Source organism: Polypterus senegalus, chromosome 17, assembly GCF_016835505.1.
Source record: "Polypterus senegalus isolate Bchr_013 chromosome 17, ASM1683550v1, whole genome shotgun sequence".
Taxonomy (NCBI): Eukaryota; Metazoa; Chordata; class Cladistia; order Polypteriformes; family Polypteridae; genus Polypterus; species Polypterus senegalus.
In genome coordinates, this window is record NC_053170.1 from 98,798,886 (window position 1) to 98,817,157 (window position 18,272).

Consider the following 18,272-nt stretch of genomic DNA (forward strand, 5'->3'; position numbering starts at 1 on the left):
GTCAGTCATTTACTTAAGGGAGGAAAAGTAGTTTTTCTGTGGGTATTCAGGTTTTCCTTTCACAAATGTTCATATTCGGTACATTTACCTCTCTAAGCTGAACACATGAAAGAGAGTGGGCTCTGTGGTAGATCTGCTCCCTGTCCATTTGTGGTTTCTGATTTGCTCCAAATGTTGCCAAGATAAACATAAGCTGCTGTTGCTGGCAGGTCAGGTGTCATAATATTAGCAGCAGTATGTGTTGTGTAGAGTGTTGCACAAGCACCTTTTCAGTTAAACTCGTGCAAAAAAATGTCCAATAGAAAACTGGCAAGGACAGCCATTTGGTTACAGCTTAGAAGTTCACCATTTGAAAGGACTTGTTTTGTGGGGAAATTTGAGGTAGTATAAATATATAAGTGGGATGCCAGGTTGGGATTGCTGAGCAAAGAGGAGTGAATGTGTGTGAATCCAGGGAGAATTTTAACAGGAGTGAAAACCTGAACCATTGTTCACATTTAGTAGGCTGATTTAGGGGAAAAAGTAATTAGCCTGACTTATTTATTTTTATTATTTAAGCGCTGAAGAGTCCTGCTGCCTTCCATGAGCAGAAGAAAAGCCTCGAGAGATCCAAGGTAATTGTAGTAATAAAAGACAACCAGGTGCAGTGGTGCAGCAGTTGTCCTCTTTGTTTTTTGAATAAGACAGCTGCATCCATATCATTAAAAAGCTTGCATGCATCAGGGTAAACACCTTCAAAATGCCTCCTTAACTTCCTGCTTCCCCATTTCACACTGGGGGAGAGTGGGGACATAATTTCCTGTCAGGTTGCCTGTTTACAAGGTGCAAACTTCACAATTTACCTTTAAATCAAGTGTCCCCCATCAGCACACATGTGGCATATGCCTTTGCCAGTACACCCCTAGATTCCTCAGCATGCTGGTGACCCTTAACCAACCCTACAAGTTTCTTCTTGTGACAGTGATTTGAAGAAATGGCATAACTGTTGCAGTGCCATGGCCCAGCAACAACTGATTGTACCAGTTGGGATTAAGCATCAGCACAGGAGCCTTAGATGCGAGTTTAATATTTTGACACAAACTATAAATCAAGCCTGGCAAGGTATGGAATGTGGTCACATCTGGACTGATAAATGCACCTCCGTTGCAAATCTTTGTGGTCTGCTCCTTGCCTGCTAGTGTCTCTTTACTCACCTTCTACTTCCAACTCTTCACCTGATGGTGTAGATGGTAGGCTTTCAGGTGAGCAATTCTAGCACGCTTTTCTAAATACTCATTAAAGCATTGTAATCCTGCCAATGATATTTGTTTTGAAACCACAAAGCATAATATTGTTTGCCATCCGTCATCCACCCGTGTCTTATGAACTGAACATGTACCCAAAGACCAACTATTTGCCAGAAGAAAGGAAACCTCTCATTCTTATCTCATTTTACCCCACAGACAGAGGATTACTTAAAGCACAAGATAAGAAATCGACCTGAGAGGGCAGATCTGGTCAATATGCACATTTTTCAAGGTAAGGGGCTATTTGATACATTTTCAAAAAAATAAGTTGGAAATTGTCCTAATAAAGAAATGTAGATATTAACAAATAAAGCTATTCATCTTTTGTTGCTTGGCAATGTATATACACACACAGTACACACACCTGCATTGTGTCTGTACTATTAATGTGTCTAGAGATGGTGTTCCCTATAGAAAAGTAGTATGTAAAATAATGGTGGTTTGTTGATTTTGTATGACACCTTTAATAAATGTCCAGTCCCTTACTTTTACTGCTCACTAAGTATAAGATTTTCACATTCAACACTATTAAAAAAAGTTGTTCTTGAAAAGTAAGAAAGGTAAAATGTGTAGTGTAATGTGTACAGCTGCACCTAATGGCAGAGCATATAAGAACAAAGAGCGGAAATTTTAAGTAATTTTTGCATACTACAGATTAGCCTAAAGAACTAAACACACTACCAATAATAGCCTCCAGTATTGGATTCCAGTTGTTGATTATGGATTCCATTGTTACCAGATTCTAATGTAACACCCATCTATCCATTCATTTTTTAACTTCCCTCTCCCGTTCAGATGTATAGTGGTCAGCTCCCACACTACCAGCACTGAGAAAAACTGAGTCCATTGGAGGACATTCTTTTATACAAACCTTCTTATACCACACCTACACATAAAGATTTATTAGAATTTAGAATAGCACATTAACATGAAGGGTGACACAGCTGCTCCCTGACAATAAGTAGACTGGGGTTGCATTCTGGTTGCTCCCTGAGTGGATTTTGCATGCTCTCCCCAGGTCCGTTTTCCTCCCACAATCCAAAGATTTACAGTTTAAGGTGATTGGTGTTGCTTAATTGACTCTACTATCTGTGTTTGTGTGCAAGTGTTCACCCTGTGATTGACTGGCATCCTATTCAAGTGTTATTTCTGCTTTGTGGCCGATGATTGCTGAAATCGGCTCGTGGATAAGCAGGTCACAAAAATGGATACATAGAACTTTATTTGTCCATAGCAGGGATTTGTTTTAAAATGATTGAATGAATTAATGAATCAATAGATATTAAACTGAAAAGCTTGGAGTTGATGGAGGAGCCCTAGAGGAAAATCCCCACATAAACATAAGGAGAATGTGAACTACACTCATATAGTGGCCTGATCAGAGTTTGAAACCAGGACTGTGGAGCCTTGAGGTAGAAGTGCTAAACACTCCACCAGAATGCCATTCTCATAAATTCTTTGCAGATGCAATGTCCTACTGGGGGTATTTAAGGGGGGAACCATGTATCCTCATGTTTAGAAAGCTCATCTATCTATCTATCTGATCTTTCTTTTGTCTAGACTCTGCTGCTGAAGGCCCTCAGCAGGCCACCCAGATGAAGCTAAAGCGTTCTCGCCTGGCTGTTGACCTGAATGAGAAGATTGCTCTGCGGCCCGGACCACTTGAACTGGTGAAGAAGAATATCATTCCTGTGGATTCTTCTGTCAAGGAGGTGGCAATGAAAGGTAAATAATTGCAAGTCCAGGTGTAAGCTTTGAATTTTCTTCATGTGAGGAGTATCATGTTTGTGTACAGTTCACCAACATGCTGTACTTTAAATGAGCCTTGAGCTGCTCATTTAACCTATTCATGGGCTTCATGAAGAAGGTAAGAATTACACAAACATAGGGTGCCAAAATGCCAGAATATTACTCCTAAGTCATGCCATGCCGCCATAAATGACAACTTCCCTCATGTTAAACGAACAGGTGACAGGAGCAAGTGTGCCACCTTTCCTTTGCAATAGAGAGAAAGTTAGCATCACATGGCCAAGGAGCAGCCTGCTTTCCTACCATCCCAAAAGGAGAATGGCGCTAATCATACCAGAGCTCGAGGACCCTTCAGAGCCTAAAACAGAAATGCCACTGCAGCTTATCTCACAATCATAGAAAAGTACAGGAAGAACACTTGTCAGCCAAGCCATTTAACCTGCGCTACATTCCTACCATTAGCAGCAGAGTAAAAGGCCAATCTCTGTGATTGGGATCAGCTGGCCATCACAGAGAGAGAATGTCTGTTGCATGCAGCACATAGCTGAAGGCTGATATCAGTGGCTCTTTATAACAGTAGCCTGTCATCGCCTTCAGCTCCTGATCTACAGGGTCAGAGCACTGCTACATTTGAGATTAGGCCCAGGGACACAGGGTCCTGATATCCACGTGTAGGGACACAGTGAGATATGAGGCAGTCATGGCATCTGTCAAGCCCACGTCATCCCACTGACATGATAGAAAACCAACAGTTAGACTTCGATTACTAGCCCCCAACAGTCACCTGGAGGTCACTGATCATGACATCACAAGCATCATTTTTTTTAAATAAATGTAAATAAATTTAAAGCCATTCTTTGTTTATGCGTGTGTGTGTGTAGTGTAGTTGCATAAAATGTATTTAGCTGAAGTATTTTATTTTCTATTTCTTGTTATTTTATCTCTTACAATATTTTATTCAGTAGCATAATTGGGGACAGCATCTCAATTTTGTTGTACTTTTGTGCAATGATAATAAAGTCTTTATTATTATACATCACAACCTAGGTGACAGAATCTGCCCATTGCAGCCTACTGAGTATCTGCGTTGCCACCTTGAGGCATTATGGGTAAAAGACCTTTGCACAACAGATTTTGCCATTTTAATAGTACTGCTGTGCTTTCCACCAGTTTTGGTAATTTTGGTTGCTCAAGTTTTTATGGCTGAAGGCTCTTCTGATGTTTTAAATCTTAGAAAATAAGAAATTTTACAAACAGGAGGAAATAATTCAGTTCATCAGTTTTGTTTGTTTAGCTAATAACTACGATTTCCCAATATCTCATCCAGATACTTCTTAAAAGTTGTAAAAGTTTATGCTTCAACTCCATGTCTTGGTAGTTTGTTCTAGAGTCCCACAATGCTTTGCATAAAGAATTGCTTCCTGGCTTCAGTCCTAAATACACTTCCCCTTGATTTCCACTGTTGTCCTCAAGTACATGATTCACCATTAAGTTGAAAGAATTTTGCTGGATCTCCTTTTATCAATGACTTTAAGGATTTTGAAGACCTGGATTAGGTCCTTGTGTAATCTCCTGTGCTCGAGAATAAGCAGGGTTAATTCTCCGGGTATGACATGTCCTTAATTCCTAGAATGTACTTGGCTTCTGTCCTCTGTACAGCTTCAAGTGCTGCTATGTCTTTCCTGTAGTATAATTTTCAGAACAGCACACAGTACTCTAGATTTGGCCTCAATAGTGCATTATATTGTCTAAATATATTTGTATTTGGTTTTATTTCAATCAAGTATATTTTTCTTTAAGAGTTTTTGTCACCTTAGGAACATAAACATACCCCAGTCCATGAAAGCTGTGTACTGGAGATTGACCCACATATTCAAACAATATCATGGGCAGCTGGAGCTGATCTCGGCAGTATCAGGCACAAGGCAAGGAACAACCCAAGATGAGATGCTAGTTATCACAGTTTAACAATAATGCATTGCAAATAATTCTTTCCACTCAGTTATTTTTTGAATGTGGCTTTTCAAATGCAGGTTTGCAAGTAGCTGAGGTTTATCCTGGCAACAGTGGCAGAAATCAGTCTTGGACTAGGTGATAGCCCATTGACTGACATGGTCACTCTAATGCAGTCTCGTTTAAAAAAATTAAAAACTGAATGCTGAGTGGATCTTTAAATCCATTTTGTTAACAAACAAAGGAGTCATATCCTCCCTGTTGATGAACTGGAAGTCATACATCTCATCTAATGAAGACCATTTTAAAGTCACGTCTCATTCAGAACTATATCAGTGCCTCCAAAGCCCCAAAATATTAATAGGAATACCAAAGTAACATTAAATTGTAAAGTAGATTCAAACTTTTTATGTCACCATAATTACAAAACCAAGCCTTTTTTAAATGATAATAATGTCTCTCATTCTGATTCATTCTTGTGGTCTGCACAAACTGTAGTGCTATTCACTTTCTAGTTTTCCTTGAGGAGACTGATATTCTGATTCAGCCACTTCTGATGCGATGACTATAAAGCCATGTTTCTTTTTAAATTTACCACACTGTCCTGTCCATTCTGATTCAGTCCTGTCTGCTGCTTTAATTTTGAAACTACTCCCCTTTCCAGACACATGCAAGATCAGGTCTATGCTTATTTAATGCTGTACCCTGCTCTCCCTACTATCAGACTTGTGAGAATGCCCCCTTTTAAACTTAGTGCACCAAGCCTAGTCAGTGTTCACTTATTTTTATCTTTCTTCCACTAATTATCTCGTCTGAGTTTTTTAATCTTCTGGACATATCCAAAGTGATCAGTCCTCCCCCACCAAGTTCTCTGGAGAACAAATTCTCACCAACAGGTGCAGGAACTACAAGTGGCCTCCTCTGGCCGATTTCCCCTCCTCCACCCTGTATTGTGGTGAGTAAAACCAGGGACTCGTTTTGGCAGCTCACGTGAGCTAAGACATAAAATTAACCTTCATTCTCAGGAACCTACAATTAGGACATAATTTGGTCATCTAGATAGTGGCCTCTCTATCAGTGGTACACTGGGTGATTTCAAGTGGACCTGTCAATTTTAGGCAGACTTTGGACTGGTAGACAAGAGCTTCCATCCGACTTCTTCGGGCGGGTGTGGGGAACAATGGGAGTGTTAGTTATCTGCTTTTGAGTTTCTGTCTAAAAACAAATTCAGCCAGAACGTTTTTTTGCTGTCACGTTCATCTATAATGATTAAAACAATTATACTGAGGCTGAACTCTCATCAGAAATCTGTGCTGATGTAAAAGCTTAACTGCTTGGCAGTGACCGAACTGTAGTTGCAGACCCCAAATAAAATCGGTTACACTCACTTAAAAGTATATCTTAAAGTCAAGGCTAAAAAGTGTAAGGGTGAACCCCATGTGAGGCACATAATGATATTTAAATGTCCAAACAACCATAGTATGTATTGAAGAAATTTGATTAATTGCCTGGTCACAAGGCAGGAGCCCACCATGGAAGGAGAACCAGCCCATCCCAGGCCACACTCACTTGAACTGAGTCAGTTTTTAGTTAGCAAATAAACCAACCTTCCCATCCTAAAGAAACTAGAGTGCCCAGAGGAAAATAACTTACAGAGAACGTGCATAGAGAGACATGCTTAGTATATGAAACCAGGGTTCTGAAGGTGTACAGCACCAACACTCACATTACCCCCCAAGATTACTTACTTCAACCTCTATGACACTGTTGCTGATCCTCATCAGAACAGTCGTATGTTCATTCATTTGAGTTCTGAATTCATTTCAGGGTTCCAGGGTCCTGAAGCCTTTCCCAGTTTCATTAGGGCATAAGCTGGATAGGAATGTTGGACAAGAAGGCCACCTATCAGAGGTTACTCGCTTTCAAATCTGATAAGACAGCATGCTACCTAGGTTTCGTCCAGGTTCAAATTAAATAAGTCAAAGTGTGACTAATGTGACTAGGTGAAAGAGAGTTAGCTGTCAACTTAATTTTATCAAATAGAGACCCACCATTTTATCTACCCAGCCCCATAAATCTAGCACTTGAAGCCACATGCTAGCCAAAGAATCTCAAATGAAACTAGCTTGTGGATGTCTTCAGCCTTTTCCCATTCAGTGTAGATATTATTCCTCATACGTTTCTTTGCTCATTTTGTATTCTCTGCACATTTGTATTCATACAGTTAATCATGGCAAGTTCCCAAAAGAGGAAGACACATATGCATTCGAGGAAGAGAGCAGCAGCGATGGTCTATCTCCAGAGCATGGCAGGGGTGATGAATCCCAGGGCCCCATGGAAATTAAGACCTCCGAAGTCCCCTCTCCTACTCCTTTGGGTGCCTCTCAGGTATGTTTGAGACACCTGCTTTTTATTGTCTTTCAACTCCAAGATAGGGGACATCAGCCTAAACAAAACAGAGGTAGTAGCGAGGTCTAGGAGCTCAGGTTTGAATCCTTGTTGGGTGATCCAGTCAGCAGTGTCCTGCATTGCCTCCTGAGCGACTGTTAGTCCAGAGGTGACAGATATTTGGCATGCGCTGCGTTCCTGCATACCTCAGTTTTTGTAACACAGTGTACTTGGCACAGAGTGCTGCAATTTTCCAGTGCAGTTGTCACAGTGCCAAGCTATTGTCTGCTTTTAGAAGATCAGTGGCACAAGGTTTTTAAACTGCTCCAGAAGTCACGTGGCATGGGCTGCTGGCCATGGTTGAGGCTCAGCACAAATCTGTCGAGTTGACACAGCCACCTGACTTCATGGGACGTCCATGTTTTCTTCTTCATCTTCTTCCTCTTTTGGCAGCTTCTGTCTTATAGTTTGAGCTCACTCAGAGTAGGTGACTCAGCTCTGCTTACTCTCTGCTTATCAACATATTTGATGTTTAGTCTTAGAGTAGATCCAGAATAATCATATTTATACTGGCCTGACTGTTAGCCGCTGGCTGTTGAGTCACCATTCAGCAGCAATGGAGACAACATTTCTAAAGTTTAAAAACAAAAAATAAATACATTTTCACCAGTCAAGTGTGCTGCCCATATTGATATCCCAGCTTAGAGGTGTAGGAGTGAGCTCCTAAGTGCAACATTAACACGTCTGTGCATAATAACACAAAAGGACATGTGAGATACAGTATGTCTGTCCATGTGTGTTCTTCCTGGTGAAATGGGAGATATGGAGAATTTAGAAAGGCTGCCTGTGCCAAAATGGATACTGTGAGATAAAAAGCTCCAACTGCCAGGCATGGAAACAATCCTGCATTATACGCTGTACTGTCAAACAAAAGTAAAAGTTTAATAATCAAGACCGCTATCACTGCCAACCACACTATCATGCACCCATCAATTCTTTGAACAAAAAGAGATGTATCACTCAGAATGGCCTGAAGATTCCAAATCACCTCCTTTGTGTGAATTAGACTCCACATATCCACATTTATAAGGATTGAACACCTTCTTTTTTTGTGTTTTAGATGGTATACAGTGTATAACAAACTATAAATTGAAGGATACCAGCTAAAAATAGGCAAAATATGTTAAGACCGCAAGCAAGTTACCTGTCTCTTCCTACTGTCAGTCTGTTTATCATTGCAAGGATTTTTTGTGAAAAGCAGGCCATATTAGTCAAAGTTTTTGTCTTGAAAAATAAATAGTTGATAATTTCTGGTTAAAAAAATATACTACAGATTTGGGAAGTTTGTTGCATCATTTATGCCAATTGAATATACACATTTTATATAGTAAGTCAGTTTTGAAGTTGCATGTTTGTATGCTTTATTGTGCCTCTGTGAAGTTATGTTTGATCTAAAGATTATACTTTATTTTTTATAAAATGGTTTGTTTTATTGCATTTCATCATGTGAATGATCTCTTAAGTGCTTTACATACACATAAATGAAAGACACTGTATATAGCTAGGGAAGGCACAGTATTACTGACTGATAAATAATTAGAAAAAGAACTGTACAAGTAATTGATGGATTGATCAATACACGTTCAAAGCAAGCCTTTTCCAGTAAATAGCTGCTTGAGTCCTGACCAGCATGCATCAAAGGCACATTTATGCACACATCCACTCTTTCGCACATATGACATTTAGCATACTGCCTATATTTTATGCAGTTCCTTTTATGTTTTACATAGTGCCTTTACAGCCATCACAAGTATTTTTTATGAAACACAGTCATACAATGTAAAAAGACAAAAAATACAAAAAACATATTTCTGGAAAATACAGCACTGCACTGAATGGCAAGGGATGGGAATATCCACTCAAATACTATATATTCTGTACAGTATAGGATGTCTTTTCCTGTTTCTCTTTGTTTTTTCTGCTCTGTTGCTAATTTTCACTGCATTATTTCTCTCTCTATGTATGTTTCTTTGATATTCTGTTTGGTTTCTGTGTCACTTGTGCTTAAGTCACTTAGCCTACTTGTTCAGTGTTCTGCCCCTTGAATTATTTGAGCGTATTTGTCTCTAATAAATATAAAAGGCTAATTCAGCATTTCCATCTGTCCTTCCACAAAACTGTTAAGGTCACCCATAAAGTGAATATCTTTTGTGTTTAGGAGAAAACCAAAGTACCTGGGGAAGGTACACGGAGTCGTGAATCTCCACACAAGACAGAAGAACATCCTTTTTAAGAGAGCTCATCTGAATGGGCTGCTAATTATTACACCGTAGTCCAGTTTGCTTTGCTCCCAGTTTGCATTATTAACTCTGGTGGCTCAAACAGTTTTGACCTCTTGGCTAACTGCTGCTTTCAGTGGCAGCAATGTAATTATTTACAGCAGGGTTACAGATGATTAGTAGAGCACATTACACATCCATCATTTAAACAGATCCACATGCTCGCCAGGCTTTGAAATAAATTTTTATAATTCATTACAGACACAATTGGCAAACACATAATGTTATACTGGTGTTTGTCATAAGCCTCAGGACTGGGCTGCTCTACTTGTTTGTTCCCTTCCAACCATGATGTTCTTTGTTTCTTAACTGCTGAAGAGTCCTATGTCCTCATATGGATTTTTGCAAAGGAATCAAGTTTGTCATTTACTGTTAGGACATGTTATGTTATTGGAATTATTTGGCTTGGTAAGTTAAAGATGATCAGGTGGTTCCACAGTGTTTTTGCACCATATCTGTGATTGTTTAGCGCCTCTGGAATCCCAACGTTTTGAATAATGAGTGGTCATTTTCCCAAAGGGATTTTCTGTAAAGAGCCATCAAGGAGTATTTAACTCATAGTCAGCACATATATTGTCCCTCTTTCCTTACTGAACTTTTTTCTTTCAGGCGATTTGTTCAAACCAGTGACTCTACCAAATTATTTATTAATGCTAACCTAATCTTGTGTGTCCTAGGTTTCTCTAAGCCAGGACGCAAATGTACAGAATGTTTTCTATGGGAACCATATACGTGAAACAGAGAGTCCCAAACAGATTCCAACTCCTCACACACCTCCCATACCAGTCTCTGCGATCAACAAGGTAAATTTGCAGTGGGGAGAAGCAAATGTTTAAAATGCAAAGGTTGAAACATATTTCCAAAACAACTGATGATGCTTGTGCATGGTTGGCAACTTGGTACTGGAAAAGACTGTGCCTTTTGTGTCATAACAACATCTCTACTAACAGACGGCTGAACATATTTAATTTCCAAGTGTCTGTGTCTCATTCGTTCTTATTTTTCTCCCTCTACAGTCAAAAACACTTGATAAAAATCGACACAAGAAACCCAAAGACACTAAGCCCAAAGTGAAAAAGCTCAAGTACCACCAGTACATTCCTCCAGATCAGAAGGCAGAGAAGACTCCTCCACCCATGGATTCAGCCTATGCCCGTCTGCTTCAGCAGCAGCAGCTCTTCCTCCAGCTGCAGATCCTGAGCCAACAAAAGCATCATCAGCACTCTCATCCGCACCAACAGCACTTCAACTACCAGACCGCGTCGCCACCCCAACTCAAGTGAGTATGCCTACCTTTCATACTCATGATGTGTTAAATGCAACTCTTCACAACAAGGATAAAAAAAATAACCAAGTTCAATTCCTTTTTGTTCAGACAACATAATGAACCCTTGCCAAGAAGTCCAAATCTGGGAGTCAGTGCCAGCTCTACAACCTCCCCAGTGAAAAACAGCTTTACTGGCCAAACATGCATCTCCCCAATTAAGGCAGGACCTCTTCCCTCCAACCTAGATGATCTTAAGGTGAGTTTTCTCTTTACTGCCATATGGCCAACAGGAGTGCCTTCCACTGCCTTTGCTTTCACCCTTCCCTAATAATATCATTGATCTATCTATAATATACTTGATCACTTAAGTGTAACTTAACCCACAATCTTGTAAAAGGTGACTAGTTACCAACAGATAACAGGGCTCTTTGTCCTTACTTTTTATTCAGGTATCACAATCCCTCAAAGGCACATATTAAATGGGCAAATTTTTCGACTGTTTGACAGAGATGAGAAAAAGGCATAGTGGTTGAATACAGAAAACGCTTATATATACAAATGGTTTTCTCTTGTTTATTATTTTTTTTTTTCTGTTTCTGAATTTGTGATATTAGGTATCTGAGCTTAGACAGCAACTGAGGATTAGAGGTCTTCCTGTATCTGGCACTAAAACAGCGCTTGTGGAAAGACTGAGACCTTTCCAGGATCCATCTGCAAACAATGGAATGCCCTTGGGAGATATTAAAACCATTACTTTCCCAGTTACTCCTGCTAGCTCCATGACAGGCTATCAGGGATCATCTGGCACACCTTCCAATGGCTTTTACCAGTTCAGCAGCACCAGCTCCAGTCCACCTATTTCCCCAGCATCATCTGACCTCTCAGTTAGCGGGTCCCTACCAGATAGCTTTAGTGATGTCACGTTGTCTTCCCCTCCAATATGCCTCCAGCCGTCTCCGGGCCATCTGAGCACAGAGGAAGGGCTAATGGGAAACCTGAATGGAGGCTGCATGCAGGCAGAGCTGGAGGGTTTGGATGCAGAGAAAGACAAAATGTTGGTGGAAAAGCAGAAGGTAATCGATGAGCTCACCTGGAAGCTACACCAGGAACAGCGGCAAGTTGAGGAGCTGAAGATGCAACTGCACAAGCGCAAGAGGAATCATAGCCAGCAGGAGGAGGTTGTTACATCGCCATTTTTTGGTGTTTCCATCAAGCAGGAGCATGTTGTTTCCAGCTGTCCACTTTCAAACAAGCATGTGAAAACGGTCAGCTCCTGCCAACCGTCGCACCTGCCTGGCATGGTGAGCCCTCTCTGCTTGGATGCCACATCCGGAAGTCCAGCTCTGTCTGCTTTTCTAAGCCCACAATGTTCTCCACAGCATTCACCTCTGAACAAGACAGCAAGCAGCCCTCAGCACTCGAGCCTTCCTCCATCCCCCAGTAACCCTTACTTTCTATCAGTGTCACCCAGTGGCCAAACCGGAGATGGAAACAAGCATTCACCACATCGACCCCTGCAGGTAAGCAGTGCACTAGATCATCAGAGGTTGGCAGTCTATTGTAAAAACTGGTAGAACTGAATACATTCACACCTTTAATGTTCTGGCCTAACTAGTCATGGTAAATAACTTGTCGATCAGAGTGTTTTAATCATTTTTCTATAAACAGGGTATCCTATAATTTTACCAACAAAATTGTGTAAATGAAAATCAAAGTTGATATCCTAGAGACCTTAATTAGATGTTTTCCAAGTCAAATCCTGGCATCATAATATGTGTAACACTATGAAATTAGCAGCTCAAGCATGCAAAATATCATAAGCGCTGTATGTAGTACACAGCAATGTTAATAGAAGTGAACCAGTTATAAGATATTCAGGTAATAATCTGGATATAGCACATAGCTACTCGAAAAAGTGTTTGAAAATTGAATGGACTCTGAAATAAAAGGTCTACTCTCCTCCTTAACCAGGGATCAAATTGCTATGCAACTTCCAGGAATAGTAAAACGTGCAGGAGCAAAGAAGCCCACTGCAAACACTGGTGTGACATAATAAGAAAGGGAACTTGGGTTTTAAACAATGTGAGAACTCTTTGCACACCAGTGGTTGCAGACCTTTTGCCCAGCTCCCAGTATTGCTGAACTCTTGTCTCTATCCCAACTGTGGATAGTGAGCAGCAGTAGCAGAATATCTTGGTGAGAGAAATCCCAAATTTACTGATGTTTGAGTAGCACAGATGGAGAATCTAGTGTATGGAAACCAAATTATCTACCAATAGTTAAACTAGGGCCTTGCTAAAAATATATTTTTTTTTAAATCCAAGAACAAACAATATTGAGGATCTTAAAGCTTTGGTTTTTTTTTTAACTTTAATGATTTTTTAATTTCTTATGTTGAAATTTACCTTCTCCTTGTGTAGTAAAAGTTAAGGCTGAGACAATAGATGGAATTAGTGCTTATTACATGCCGTAAATTTACCTCTGTGCGCACGTGTATAGCAGTGGTTCTGGTGACATCAGTGTAGTGATAACCACATGGAAGACATAAACAAAAGAGAAAAATAATTCAATTCGGGAATAACAAATAGGAAAAGGCTTTATGAAAACAATGCAAACTGAACCATATCATGTCATTAAGCCTTTTTTTTAAAGTGTGAATGAATGAATCTGAATTTCTGAGATAATAACCCTGTTATGTCACAGCCTCTGTGTGTGAAAAGTGAATGGTAACATTTACTTCTTTCACACTTGCCAGCTATCTCAAAAATCTTGCAATCAACAAGTGAACTCAGAAGTAGGGTCAGTCTGTCAAGCTCGCCTTGGTAGTTTAAGTGCTAAGTTGTTGCAAATTTCTCAGATATATTTTAAAACTTCTCACGGATTTCACTTCACAAATGGAATTATTCCTTTATTAAATCCATTTTCTGTAATTCTTTTATAGTAAATGATTTATTTTAATAGATTTTTCTAGGGTATTACATTTGCTCTCAGTAAGTCGGTGTCAAGTCAGCACAAGCTCCTTGCACGGCACAACATCTTCATTCCTTCCTGCAGATTAAGAGTAATAAGATTAATGTGCCAGTCAAATTGAGAGGTTAGGATACAGCAGCAATGGTGGAAAACAAAGAGGAAATAGAGACAGTTGCTGCTTCCATGATGCCTTTATAAAGCAACCAGTCATATGTGGTGTTTCCAGTGAAGACCAATTCCTCTGCAAGGCTTCTATTCCTCTTGAAGCAACAGTCTATTATTTTGCCAAAAAGTAAATGCATACAACGACATTAGACCCAGAAAAGCACCGTGATGGAGTTGGAGTTGTGTGAAAAAGTGTCCAAAATAAAATGAAGGTGGGGAAAAATATTAAATAACTAAACTCAAGGGAATTATGAACAAAGGGGAAGACACAAAGCACCCGAAGAACATTGATGTATTAACAAGACCTGTGGTCTCTCCTGGACTTGCTTTTCTCTCTCTCTCTCCTTTCATGACTCATTCAGTGCTTCACTCTTTGTCTTCAAGGAGATTTAAGTAGCAAAGGCATCTGCAGGATTGCTTGACCCTTGTGTCATAGGAAAGTTGTACTGCTTTCTTCCCAGTTCACTATTCTCTTCTCTTCCTGGGTACTACTGTCTCTGGTCCTTTTTTTTCTGCTGTGGTATGACAAATGTGCATTGTTCTGGTTTCCTTTCACCTCTCACCTCTACGGTCTTGATTGGTCAAACTTCAACCCTGTGTCCACCCATTCCAACTTGAAATTGCCCCTGGCCATTGGGTTACCCATCTCAATGTGAGTGTTTATCACAGATGCCATTCACTATACCCCCAGGCTCTGGCCTTGAGTATGCTGCTTGATGGGATGCTTGCCCACTGAATATCAAACTATTTAGACCAGCTGAATGGTAACTAAATGATATGTTTATTTTAAAACGCATCATGCTGTGGATCCCATCAGCATGTGTTTAAATCGGAGCTGAATTAAACATATACAATTGAAAAAGTTTAGAAGAGCTTATTGCTTCCATACAACTAGCTTTACCAGGACAGACGCATCATTTACTGTCTTGATTCAATGAAATACAATTTGAGATGGTTGTTTGCTGTTTTTCCACTTATCAGTACCATTTCAGAAATCCTGTCATCCTGCTGGTTAGCAAAGAGTGTATATCTTTCACACCTGGATTTCTTTTTGCAGATTTCCCAAAGCACCAGTGGCCACTCTGGAAGCTCCACGTGTTCTTATCCCACAGATCAGAGGAATATTCAACCGCCATTTGCCAACACCAACAACAGGGATCACCCAGTCACTAAGAGTCAAAGTATACATCACAAGGTATGATGTCTTAAAGGGTTTCAAAAGAAAGAAACATAAGAATGATGGTCAAAACCAAGAGTTAAGAAACACACAAAAAAAAAAAAAATTGCTGCTTCAAGGTGATTTGGTTTCTTTCTCCCACATTCATTTTGTATCTTGCCTGCAGTGCCTTGGGAATGTAAAAATGGGAATTTGAAGAACAGATGCCAGTTGGCCACCAGTCTCCCCAAGTGGAGTACTGCACGTCCCTTTTATACAAAGAACTTCCTCACAACATTCATACTTGAGCCCCTTGAGCCAGGAAGAGCAGTAAATCCAGTGCAGTTCCATTTTTTTTGCGATCTTACAGCGTGCATTTAGTTACGATCAAGTTTCTTTTTGTTTTGTCTTGTCTTGTCTGTCTCCTTCCCTTCCTAACACTACATGTAACCAAACCTTTTATTTTTTTCATGTAGATGGCTATATTACACTCTCCAGGGCACGGGGGTCAAAAGTTTCCCTTCTCTTCTGCTGCCTTCTGTAGCTCAGACTCTACTGCATCAAAGATAAAACAGCCCCCCTCCTATGAGGATGCAGTAAAGCAGGTAAACTAAAAGAGAGCCCAGTCTGTCAAGCACCTCAAGACACACCGCCGCACTGATGTCCCAGTAACAGACCGGCCCCTGCATGTATTCCTCTTCCTGCCTGCACTGTGCACTGCTTATCATGCTGATCTTAGGCCTTTGAGCAGACAAAAAACTGGGCCACACCACAGATGAATATGTTGTCAGTAATAAAGGGTCTGCATTTAGACCCTTAAGAGTATCGTTATTAAAGGAAAGGTCCTCCCTGTAAATTGCAAAAACATCTGTAAAGTTTTGTGTTGAGGAAATCTGACAGTTCACAGAAAGGGAGCAGGAACTTTATTGATACGATGGAATATTCAGCATTCTGAAAAAAAAAAGCAATGGATTTTTCTGTAATGGTGTTAAGTTGTATAAAGTAAAAAGCAACCTAATACAAATAAAGTGTCATTAACCTTACTAAAAGTGAGCAGAAATCCCTTAAATGAAATAAATTATTCTGTAATTTTGTTAATTTTCATGGGCAGGAACTACAAATGTAATATTTTTTTGTGATTTTGGTTAATTTACAAATAATGAACAAAAAAACAAAAGCAAAAGTAATCTGTTCATATTGGCACCTGCTACCTTGACCCTCACTATAATGGAAGTGAAATGATGTTGATCTGTTGCATAAAGAGGCATAGAGCAGACCCCGAGGGACAATACGTTATTCTGTATGTTTGTTCGATTGACACATAATGAACAGGAGCCTCATCATGAAACAAATCCAGATTATTCTGTAATTTTTGTAACCTGCACACAATGAAGAAGAACTGAAAATACATTTTATTAATTCTTGTAAATTGAGCAGGAACTACAAAGTCTAATAAATAATTAGATTTTTTCTTTATACAAAGAAAGTAAGAATCACACAAAGCATTAAACTGTTCTGTGATGCTATTAGTTTACACAAAGTATGCATGTACCCCAAAATGTATAAATGTTTCCAGAATTTTGTTAATTTACACAAAATGAAGAGGGACCCGATAAACATATTTATGTATTTCCATAATCCTATTCATTTATACAAAAGGAACAGGAACCTCAGTAAAAAAATCACAATACAAAATTAAATAAAAAATTATTGTCTCACTGGCACAAAATGTCAATCCCGATAAACTAAGTGTTCAGTATTCTTGTTAAATTATAAAAGGTAAGCAAGGACACAAATATCATATCATTTTCTTTAACCCAGTTAATTTATTCAATGTGAGCCCTACAAAAAATAAACCGCTTATAGCCGTGTCATTTTACACAGTGTGAACAGCCGTCCCGATAAGCGAATTAACTTTTAGAAAAATATAATATGGTTCTTTTACAAAAACCGACCTTGAATGCTTAAGACAATATAAAACGGTGTAAAATGTCACATTATAAGGAGTATTCCTGAAAACGAGGTCAGTTTTTCAGTTGCTGCGTCAGTTTTCAGGACATAATGCAGACAACGTCAGTGTAACATAAATGTCTCGGTCAATTCCCTCACAAAAGTAATAGATTTCAGTTTACTTAACACAGTGTGATCGTTTCCTAGTTTGAAGAGGTGGTTTGTGTATTTATTGCAAAACATTTGCAGTGCATGTTTTCACTGTTTTAAGACGATTCCATACACCGAGACAGGTCCGGCCATTCTACTTACTTTGCAGAAGTAAAAATTTTAAGTTGATATAAAATATATGGCGGCAGTCTGGTGTGTGTGTTTGGATTGGAAAAAGCAAATGGAAAAGAGTGGAAATCAGTAACCTTGCACACAACACTTCATTTTCCTTCTTTTGCTTTTATTTCAGCAGTTGACACGAAGCCAGCAGATGGACGAACTATTAGACGTTCTCATTGCAAGCGGAGGTGAGTGTTTATAGAAGGAATTGCTTAAATTTGCTTAGGAGAATGAGACTGTCCGCACTTCTGGATGAAACTTAAATGTTTGTGTGGGTAAAAAGCAAGATTTGGATCCTTCTGATATTCCTCCATGACTATGAAGACAGATTTTGGAGTACAGATGAAATGTTTTGGTCCATGTTTTCAATGATACACTTGGGAAAAGAATGTACAACTGTGTAAAATGGCACTTACTCTGATCCCAAGCACATTTTTATTACATGATACTCGGACAGCAAGGCATAGAAAATTCTTTATCTGTGCTGCCTTGTTCCATTACACACAGAGCAAAAAGGAATAGCTGAAAAGCTGTCTGGGTCGCCATGATATTTTATTTCAGGTTCCCTTAAGCGTGAAACCATTTTAAATAGTTTTTGTAGATAAAACTGACAGCTCCTCAAATGCTTGAAATATTTTGCAAAATTAGGCAGTATGAAAACCCATTGGCAGTTGGATTGAGAGAACACATTTATCTGCTTATTAAATTAATATGTATGA

The 18,272-nt window shown here is 39.4% G+C and overlaps 1 protein-coding gene across 9 annotated transcripts in view; it reads left to right on the plus strand.

Annotated features, from left to right (window-relative positions):
• The window catches only part of myocd (myocardin), a 209,576-nt gene that overhangs the window by 185,882 nt on the left and 5,422 nt on the right, over positions 1–18,272 (plus strand). For 4 of the 9 annotated variants that reach the window (XM_039739177.1, XM_039739184.1, XM_039739179.1 and 1 more), the window contains 11 exons: positions 559–614; positions 1,443–1,518; positions 2,847–3,011; positions 7,213–7,376; positions 10,393–10,518; positions 10,732–10,994; positions 11,091–11,238; positions 11,597–12,502; positions 15,175–15,312; positions 15,750–15,878; positions 17,684–17,741. In XM_039739177.1, the coding sequence (XP_039595111.1) occupies positions 559–614; positions 1,443–1,518; positions 2,847–3,011; positions 7,213–7,376; positions 10,393–10,518; positions 10,732–10,994; positions 11,091–11,238; positions 11,597–12,502; positions 15,175–15,312; positions 15,750–15,878; positions 17,684–17,741 (2,229 nt within the window). The remainder of the gene's footprint in view (positions 1–558; positions 615–1,442; positions 1,519–2,846; positions 3,012–7,212; positions 7,377–10,392; positions 10,519–10,731; positions 10,995–11,090; positions 11,239–11,596; positions 12,503–15,174; positions 15,313–15,749; positions 15,879–17,683; positions 17,742–18,272) is intronic. The other 5 variants (XM_039739181.1, XM_039739185.1, XM_039739182.1 and 2 more) reach the window with 3 other exon arrangements.